Below are 10,023 nucleotides of genomic sequence, written 5' to 3'. Positions count from 1 at the left end.
ACCTGGCATCCTCCATTTTCTTGGCTCTTTGGGGACTGGGAGCCATTTGGGTGGTCACTGCTCTCCAAAAAACCAACACGTGCTTGGGGTTCCTGGGCTGGGGAGACAGGGTGGGGAGAATTCCACGTGGTCTGGCCAGGACTTTGTGGACAGTGGGACTCGGGCATTTTAAGATGCTTAGGGAGCCGGCTTCCCTGGGCGTGAGCAGAGTCTGCTCTCCTTAAAATACCGAGTTTTGGGGAAGAGGGTTCAGAACTGGGGTGGGGAGAAATAGGAAGAGCAGAGGTACATTCCTTGTTATTTGGCTTTTCCTTCACTTCCCTTTGCTTGAGTAAAGCTGATCGAACTTGCAAACTCCAAAACACAAATTCGGCTGAAGACGTGTCCCCAGACCTTCCCAAGGTTATCACTTTGTGACCCACTGTGTCCCAAAAGTGGGTATTGTGGACTTGTTCAGGAGAAACTTGCGGGAAATGTAGAAAAAGCCACCCTATAAACTGTTTCAATTTTCCCTTAGAAAACTATACATTTCCACTAACTAGCATTCCTATAATCTGATAATATACGCCTTTCTGTGCTGTGCTTAGCTTAGCCCCCATTGTAGATGTAAAATGCACTGCACAACCTCACACCGACAAAAAACAAACCAGAATTCGCTACCGATTTCCAAAAACCGCGGTTAAGAAGCGAAAACACCCAGCTTTTAGCCCTGCCCAGCGCAGCAGCCTGTGCGGCTTTTAAAACTGCCGCCGGCAGCAGCAGGGATCCCCCGCGCCATGCGGAGGAGCCGCGGCTCAGCGCCGCCCACGCCCGGCGAGAAAGCCCGAGCCCCGGTTCTGCCCCCGCTGCCCGCGCCCTCCCGCCGCTCCCGGGAGCCGCCGCCGCCGCGCCGAGGGGGCAGGCAGAGCCCGCCCGCCCGCGCCGCGGAACACCTGAAAGCTGCACCGTGCCGCTGCCAAGGGGAGGGCCGGGCAGAGCCCCCCCGCTCCCTCTGAGCCGGCGGCTTCTAAAAACAGCAGAGCCGCGCTCTCTGGGGCTGCGCCTAACGCGCTCCCGCTCCCGACCCCGCGGGGCTGCGCAGCCTTGCCGTGCTCGAGATAACAGCGAAAAAGAACAAGTCCCTCGTCACGGACTGTTTCTGAGCTCCCCACCCCCCTGTGGAGCGGGGATACTCACCCAAATCGGTGAGCGGTTCGTGTCGTGGTCCAGTGAGGTCTTCTCTTCACCTGAATAGGACTCCTCGGGGCAGGGGGAGTTACCCTATTCTCCCTCTGGGAAGCTCTGGCTCACCAAAAAGGAGCTACGCTTCCCAGAGGTGCAGGACGGCCACGAGCCTTCTGTGGGATAAGTCCCAAAGTCTCTCCTGGAGAGCTGTCCTCACAGCTCTGCAAGTGGACGCCAAGCGGCCATGAAGTCTCTCCATGGTCTTGTGAGGTTCCGAGAGCTCCGGAGTGTCCCGTCGGGGCTGCAGGATCGGATCAGCCTCCACGTCTGGGCGCCAAAATCTCGGTGTTATCAGTATTGAGAACGGGATGTGCCCTGGCTTGTCTGGCCCCTGCTGCTGGACCAAATGGCGGCAGCTGTAGTGTTTCACCCCAGAGACACCTTTGCCTGGCTGGATGTCGCAGCTGGGCGCATGGAGACAAGCCCAGACATGCCGGAGCTCCGGTGGCGGCGGGATGGAGCTTCCTCTCGCTGAGGCTCCGCTCCTCAGGTTTCCCGCTGTCGGAGAATCCTTTAAGGCCATGGTGAAGGAAAGGAGGCGGTTCTGAGGGAGGGTTTGATCCAGAGCTTTTATTCTGGCCGCAGGCCTCTGAATGTAGCAACAGCTCCGAGCAGAACTCCCTGCAGAGCTCTGAATTGGGTCACTGCTCCATCAGAACTCTCCGGACCGCGTGGTTCCCCTTTTTTTCACCTGGGGGAGGGGAGGGGGAAGGGATCGGGAGCCTCCAACCAGGTACGGGACAGGAGGCCTCAAAGGACAAAGGACACCTGGATGGCCCAATGCCCCCCGGGGGTGGAGGGCACCCTTTGACTCTGCCAATCACTGGACGCACTTCTGGAATGCCAGGAGTGACAGACAGTGCTGGCAGGGGTCAGGGTGTGGAAAGGAGGAGTGACTGACACACCTGGGAGGACACCTTCAGAGGAGAAAACTGGTGTTCTGGGGAAACCCGTGAAAGCACACCGCAACTCCTAAAATCACCCACACAGGAATAAGATTCACCCATATGGGCCCAGTTTATCCTAAACTCACCCAAACGGGCCCCAACCCCACCCACGTGGGCCTAAAATCACCCAAAGGGATCAGAAATCCCCCCTAAACCCCACCAGATTCGGCCTCAAATCAGCCACAGGGGCCGAAAATCCGCCCAAAAAGGCTCGGAATCCCCTCAAGGGATCTGAAGCCCACCCTAAACCTGCCCAGTTCAGCCCAAAATCCCCCAAAGGGGCCGAGCCCGAGGCCGAGCCCGGGATCGGCTCCGGGGTCGCTCCGGGACGTCCGCGTTTTCTCCGGGCAGTTTTGGCCGCGGCCCCGGACGGGCCTGGGCGGGACCGGGAGGGACCAGGGAGGGCTCGGGAGGGCTCAGGGCATTTGGGGCTTTTTTGGGCTTTGGGGGATCGTGTTGGGAGTTATGGGGGAATTGGTGGGGTTTTTGGGGAGAATTATTCGTTTTTGGGGGAGCTGGGGAATTTTGGGGAGTTTGGATTTTGGGGGGGGGTTTATTGGTGCTTTGCGGGGGGGGAATGTATTTCTTGGGGTGTTTGGGGGTTATTTCAAATTTCTTGTGTTTTCTTTTGAATTTTGGAAGGTTTTACTGGGATTTTGTGGGATTCTCTGTAATTTTGGGGGGTTTTATTGGAATTTTTGGGGGATTTTGGGGCATTTTCTTGGAATTTTGGGACCATTTCGTGGGATTCTGTGGGGATTTGCATTTTAATGAGATTTTTTTTGTTTGTTTGTTTGATTTTTTTTGTGGCATTTGGTGAGCTTTTTGCAGTTTTTTAGGTGTTGCCAGGATTTCTTTGGGTCTTGGGGTGATTTTGTGAGGCTTTTTGTGCTTTTATGGACACTTTTGCGGGGAATTTGTGGGGTTTAATTGGAATTCTGTGGGCTTTTATTAGGATTTTAGGGTGTGCAAGTGGGATTTTCTGAGATTTAATTGGGATATCATGTGTTTTATTGGGACTTTCTGGGGTTTTAAGGAGATTTTGGATCCTCTCAGCCCTTCCCCACACCCAGGGACAACCCCAAAGCCCTCCCAAAATTCCACTAAAACCCCCCAAAATCCCCTAAAAATCCTAATAAAACCCTCCAAACCTCCAAATAATCCCACAAAATCCCAGTGAAATCCACCAAAATTTAAAAAAAAAACCCAAAAATTTCAATAAAGCCCCCAGAAATAATCCCCCCCAAAATCCAAACCCCCTCCAAATCCACAAAACCCCCCAAAAACCCAATGAATTCTCTCCAAAAACCTAACAATTCCACATAAACTCCAAACAAAATCCCCCAAAGCCCAAAAAAGCACCCAAAGCCCCCCACAACCCCCAGACTCACTGGGGGCCGTCCTGGATTAGGGCCCCAGTGGAAATCGGTCTTTTTGTGGGTGACCAGGTAGACAGGGCTCACAATCTGGCTGTACTCGGGAATGTGCATTCTCCAAAAACTTATAGCACCTAGGAAAGCTCGTGTTTCCTTCTTGCTGGTGGGTGGAAACATCGCTGTGATCTTGTTGATGACCTCAGTGGGAATCTGACACAATCCGTCTTGCCACTTTACCCCCAGGAACTAGATCTCTCAGGCAAGTCCCTTGACTTTGCTCTTCTTGATGGCGAAGCCGGCTTCCAGCAGAATCTGGATGATCCTCTCTCCTTTCTCAAATACTTCCATTGCCGTGTTCCCCCACACAATGATGCCATCGATGTACTGCAGGGGTTCTGGAGCTTCACCCTTTTCCAGTGCAGCCTGGATCAGTCCATGGCAGATGGTGGGGCTGTGCTTCCACCCCTGGGGCAGTCGGTTCCAGGTGTACTGCACGCCTCTGCAGGTGAAAGCAAACTGAGGCCTGCATTGTGCTGCCAGAGGAATGGAGGAAAACACGTTGGAATGTCAACAGTGGCGTACCACTTTGCCGCCTTGGACTCCAGCTCGTGCTGGAGTTCCAGCATGTCCAGTACAGCAGCGCTCAGCGGTGGAGTCACTTCATTCAAGGCACGATAGTCCACAGCCAATCTCCATTCTCTGTCAACGTGTGCACAGGCCAAGGGGGGCTGTTGAAGGGTGAATGGGCCTTACTGACCACCCCTTGGCTCTCCAGCTCACGGATCATTTTGTGGATGGGGATCATGGCACATCGATCCATCCAATACTGCCGGTGGTGCACCGTCAAGGTGGCAATTGGCACTCGCTGCTCTTCCACCCTCAGGAGTCCTACTGCAGATGGGTGCTCTGACAGTCCAGGTAAGATGTTTAATTGCTTAATGTGCTCTGCCTCTACAGCAGCTATGCCAAAAGCCCACCTGAGTCCCTTTGGGACTTTGTAATAGCCGTTCTGGAGGAAGTCTATTCCCAGAATACCCAGGGCCTCTGGGCCGCTCACAATAGGATGTTTCTGCCACTCCTTCCCAGTCAGGCTCACCTCGGCTCCCAACAGGGTCAATTGCTGTGATCCCCTGTCACCCCAACAATGGAAACAGGTTCTGCCCCCACATGTCCCGATGGTATCAGGGTACACTGCGCTCCAGTATCAACTAAGGCATCGCATTTTTGTGGCTCTGATGTGCCAGGCCATCAGATCCACACTGACCAAAGATCCGCTTTTCCCGTGCCTCTCCCTGGCTCGAGGCAGGGCCCCTCTAGCCCTGGTTATCCTTTCTTCCCTGGGCATTCATACTAGAGGTACCTTCAAGGGGATCTGACAGATCATACCCGGCAGCTCGGTCACCGGAGGCTGAGGCTACCTTCACCTTACTGTAATCCTCTCAGTTAGTGTTTCCCTCCTTGAGTTGACACACCCATGCTGCCAGGACAGAAGTGAGTTGATGTACTTCATAGTACTGATTAGCACAAAAAATTTGATAATCAGAATGCCTTGGCAAGAACAAACAGAGCTTTGAAGACTGCAAGAAGACTGAATCAAAAAAGAAGATTGAATCGACTTCTATTAGCAAGAGATGTGTCAAAATGGATGTTTGTTTGTGATGATTAACCCAGTTATTGTAGAAAAAATTACTAGTCTTCCTAGAATTTGTATAAGCATATGTAGTCCATGTGAAAAACACGTTCACTCTCCTGTGAAAATGTAAAAAGTTTAATAAAGGACAATAGGAGACAAGGACCATGGAGCAAAGGTTATTTATGGCTGGGTGCATCTTGGCACTCAGCCAAGACCACCCTGTTACCTTCAGGGATCCCCCTTAAATACCTTTTCCCTTACATCAGCCTGTTGCATATTCATAGCCGCTTATGCATATCCATAAACGAGTTTACATTTTCCAGGAGCTATTTTACATGGCCCCTCTTTGGGTCTGCCTTTTCAGAGCATGCGTGTTCCTTGGCTGGGGTTTGGCTCCTTCTCTTTATCCCTTCCAGTTCGGGCCTTGATCCGCACTGCCTTCAGACGGTGAGTGCTGATGGTTGGCAGATCTGTACAGGTGTGCTCATCCTGTGTTCATTGGATGTTATCCATCCAAGCAGGCATTTTAACACAAGCATACTTCCATCAGCTATTGCACTACTGTGTCTAAGCCTAATTAACAACAAAATTTAAAACTATATATTTGGAACAAAGTTACTTTAACATCACATATATAAAATCCATTTTAATATTTGCGAAAAGCCAATATTATAATATATATCTAGAACACTTCTCTCCTGCAAGTAAGGGCTGACACAGCTCGGCTTCTTCAACCTGGGCAAGAGACTTAGACTTGACCCAACTGTGGCCTTCCAGTACCTGAGGGCAAGCTACAAGAAAGATGGACAGGGACTTTGTATGAGGGCAGGCAAGGACAGGACAAGAGAGAATGGATCCAGGTGGAAAGAGAGTCGGTTTAGGTAAGGAATTCAGAAAAAAGTCTCTCCTGGAACAGGTTGTCCAGAGAAGGTGTGGCTGTCCCGTCCCTGACAGTGTTCAAGGCCAGGCTGCATGGAGCTCTAGACAAGCCGGGCTAGTGCAAGGGGTCCCCAGCCACAGCAGGGGGGTTGCAGCCGTGTGATTTTTCAGATCCTTTCCAAACCAAACCATGCCACGACTCCACGATTCTGGGATACTTCCCCTCCTCATCCTCTGGCAGAAAAAGGATCTTGGCCCCAAGTTCCACATTGCAGACCATGTCTTTTGGCAGCCTGCAACTGTCTCAACAGAGGATGAAAAGAGATGACATTACTGATACGATTTCCCTTTTCTACTCGAAAATTAAATGCTCCACTCCTGTCCACTCTTGCAAAAGTGTCTGAAGAGGCAATTCTTCCCCATGAAATGCTTCGTCTCAGCCAAAGAAGAAAGAAGCCACAAGCCAACACGCTTCTTTATTGCTACATTGTTTGATTTGGTTACTTCTCGAATAGGAATTACTTTGGGGTTTTATTTGTTAGTTTCTCTCTTTCGTTCCGCGGGGCGCGCGGCAGCTCCTCCGTTGGGTTCGCGGAGGCAACGGAAGAACGTTCGCGAGCTCCGGCGGTTCCGCAGCAGCAGCAGCAGCAGCAGCAGCAGCAGCAGCAGCAGCAGCAGCGCTTCTCTCGATCGGTTTTCCGCTCGACTTTCCACTCGCTCCCCATCCCCTTCTCCCTCTCACACTCACTCTATTCCCGTCCCGTCCCGTCCGTGTTCTGCCTCTCCCAGCCCGGCTCATGCCGCGTCCCGCAAGGCGCCGCTCGGCGGGGCCGCCCCGTGCCCGGCCCTGGCCGTCCCGCCGTGGAGCCGCCTCGGCCGGGCTCTCTCCGTACTGGCTGTGGCACTTCTGGAAGTGCCTCTTGCTCTGGTGCTGGCGGAGCAGCGCGGTCTTTTGGCTCCGCCTGGCGCGGGCTCTGGGCTGGCCCCGGCCGAGGCCCCGGCCCCGAACCAAGCCCCTCCCGCGGTTCCGCCCGCAGCCGCCCCGCTGCCGCCCCGCGCCCACCCCGGCCCCGACAGCATCGCAGGCAGCTTCCCCGCTCCGAGCTCCGCCGCTGCTCGGCTTGGCCGCCGGCCCCGAGCCGCCGCAGCCCGGGGCGGCTCGGCAAGCAGCAGCGCGCCGGGCGGTCGGGTTCCCGGGGCAGAAGAGCGGGAGCGTGGTGCCGCCCGCACGGGCGGAGAAGCCTCCCCTGGAGCAGCTCTACCGGGAGGGCCCGCTGCTGGGGAGCAGCGGCTGCGGCAGCGTTTACTCCGGGACCCGGCTCGCCGACGGCGCCCCGGTAAGAGACGGGGCCGGAGCGGAGGGGGCGGCGGGCGGCGAGCGGCGGGCGGGGAGCTCAGCCCGGCGCTCGCCTTGGCTTGCAGGTGGCCATCAAGCGAGTGCGCCGGGATCGCATCTCGGAGTGGGCGCGGCTGGTGAGTGAGCGGGGCCAGCGGGAGAAGCCGGCGGGGCGTGCCGGGCGGGGCTGAGGCGAGGCCCGGCAGGGTGGCAGCCGGAACGCTGCGAGGGCAGCGAGCGGGGAGTGAGCGGGGGCCGCGCAGCGTCCCGGGCCGGGCAATGGCCAGCGGCGCTGGGGCCGGGCAGGGGATGCCCAAGGCGCGGCGCAGCATCGGCCCCGCTGAGGGCATCGCGGTCCCCCCGCAGCACAACGGCGCCCTTGTGCCCATGGAGCTGGCGCTGCTGTGGATGGTGTCGTGCCCTGGCTTCCGCGGCATCGTGCGGCTCCTGGACTGGTTCGAGCTGCCCGACGGCTTCGCGCTGGTCATGGAGCGTCCGCAGCGCTGTCAGGACCTCTGGGACTTCCTGGCCGAGCGGGGGTTCCTGACGGAGCCCGTGGCGCGGGGGCTGTTCCGCCAGGTGCTGGAGGCCGTGCGGCACTGCACCAGCCGCGGCGTCCTGCACCGCGACATCAAGGCCGAGAACGTCCTCGTCGACCTTGCCACGGGCGAGGCCAAGCTCATCGACTTCGGCTGCGGCACGATCCTCCAGGGCACGTTCTACACCCGGATGTCAGGTGAGCCCAAAGCCGGGGCCCAGCCAGGCAGCAGAGGTTCCCCCCTTTGCTGGCAGAGGGGGAAGAGGGAGGCAGGGAGGGAGGGGGAATCCTTCTTCAGCCGGCTGCAGCCAAGTTGCTTTTCGGCGGGGCAGGGGCTGGCTGTTGTGGAACGGGAGCTGGCTGGGAGGGAGGGAGGGAGGGAGCAGCATGGGCCTGATGAGCTGTGCCCGTGTCCCATAGGAACGCCGGAGTACTGCCCACCGGAGTGGATCCTGTTTGGCTGCTACCATGGCCAGCCAGCCACCATCTGGTCCCTGGGCATCCTGCTTTATGACCTGGTCTGCGGGGACCTTCCTTTCCATACAAACAGGGACATAGTCCAGGGCCAGCTCTTCTTCCCACCCCGGGTGTCTCAAGGTGGGGATGCGCCTTCAAGGCTCGGGAGGAAGAGCGGGGTTGGGAGGGGGCAGCTGGCACAGAAGCGTCCCGCTCCAGCAGCTAGTGAGGAGGTTGATTTCCTGGGTTAGCTGGAGGAGGTGGCACGTGTGCCTCTGTGCTGCTCTCCTCCGGAAGGGAGGATCGATGGGAAGCTTTTGGCTGCAGCTCCAAGCACTCCTAGTGTGGCCTGGGCACCGTGGAATGTGGGAGAGCACAGACAGGAGCCTTGTCCCGCTGAGTGGCGGTTTCTGGTTTCTCTGCAGAGTGCCAGCACCTCATCAGGTGGTGTTTATCCATGGAACCCGCAGACAGGCCATCACTGGAAGACCTTTTTGAGCATTCTTGGCTGCAGGAGCCCTGCCTGGCCCAGGAGACAGCAGAGATCCATCCCTCTGCTCAGTAGGATCCAGGAGCCCAGCAAGTACCAGCTGCACACGTCTCGTGGCACTCCAAGAAAACCCCGGAGCGTTTCCCTGTGGCCGCGGCCCGGAGGAGAGAGCGCAGCCAAGGAGATGCTTCCGCTGGTCCCCAGCGAGTTGTGGAGGGAGCGTCTCAGTGCTCCCTGTCCCATTGGAGAAGTGGTGGCAGTGCAGTGAAGGTGCCATGGACTGGAACAGGGGAAACATCCCCCTGCAGCTCAATGGCATCGAGATGAGCCCGCAAGCCGAGGCACAGCTGGTGTGTTCTTCTGGAGCACCACATGGAGCTGGGAACCCCATCCTCGAGCTGGCCGCTGGCGGGGCAAAGCCGAGTGGCTTTGGCTGCGGCCCCTTCCTGGAGGACACGCTCTGCGCCCCGATGAAATTAAGATGAGTCCCCAGCTGGCGCAGGGGCGGGGGGATGCTCGTGCTTCCAGGCATGGCAGGGCTCGGGCTGGCCACGCGCCGCAGGTTCCCTGCTCGGCGGCACTGGGGAATATTAATTTTTCCCCCGGACGCCAGGCTGCTTTTTGGTGGGACAGGGGACGGGTGTTGTGGAATGGGAGCCGGCTCCTGCCCGGCTCCTGCCCTTGCTGACAGCTTCTGCCAGCCAGCCTGGCACGGGCTTGGGCGGGGGCAGCCAGCCTGACAAAGCATCCATCCATGTGGATGGGGGCAGCAGAGGGGGACGGGTTCTGAAGCCGTGCCCCAGCTGGTCTGCTTTGCAGGCCCTTGAGGAAGGGGTGCGTTTAAGGGCAGGAAAGGTGGGGTTTTTCCCCACCCATGGACAGGTTTAATTTTCGCATGGAGTGGTCAGACCCTCCTCAGGCCCGTGAAATGGTGACAGGCTTTGTAGCTTCTTCTTGTTTCCAGATCTTGTTTAGAATTGATTTCATGCAATTGTTCTTTGTATTCCCAGGAAGATTACACCTGGTCCCTGGACCGGACGGGGAAGCGCCTGCACCGTCCGTGGAGCACCTCCAGTGCCAGCGCTACCCCTGGGGCCACGGTCTGCGGGGACATCCCCTTCAAGAAGGACGAGGACCTCGTGCG

At 57.1% G+C, this 10,023-nt stretch overlaps 1 protein-coding gene across 1 annotated transcript in view; it reads left to right on the top strand.

The window, feature by feature from the left end:
• The window catches only part of LOC137466820 (serine/threonine-protein kinase pim-1-like), a 17,116-nt gene extending 7,897 nt beyond the window's left edge, over positions 1–9,219 (top strand). The window contains exons 2-7 of the mRNA XM_068178474.1: positions 3,791–3,928; positions 7,097–7,396; positions 7,482–7,532; positions 7,762–8,131; positions 8,354–8,530; positions 8,815–9,219. Coding sequence (XP_068034575.1) covers positions 3,791–3,928; positions 7,097–7,396; positions 7,482–7,532; positions 7,762–8,131; positions 8,354–8,530; positions 8,815–8,954 — 1,176 coding nt within the window. The 3' untranslated portion in view covers positions 8,955–9,219. The remainder of the gene's footprint in view (positions 1–3,790; positions 3,929–7,096; positions 7,397–7,481; positions 7,533–7,761; positions 8,132–8,353; positions 8,531–8,814) is intronic.
• Positions 9,220–10,023: the final 804 nt, after the last annotated feature.

This window comes from Anomalospiza imberbis, unplaced genomic scaffold, assembly GCF_031753505.1.
Source record: "Anomalospiza imberbis isolate Cuckoo-Finch-1a 21T00152 unplaced genomic scaffold, ASM3175350v1 scaffold_44, whole genome shotgun sequence".
Classification (NCBI taxonomy): Eukaryota; Metazoa; Chordata; class Aves; order Passeriformes; family Viduidae; genus Anomalospiza; species Anomalospiza imberbis.
Note: the sequence above shows the minus strand (reverse complement) of the source record. Positions and strands in the feature narration are given on the sequence as shown.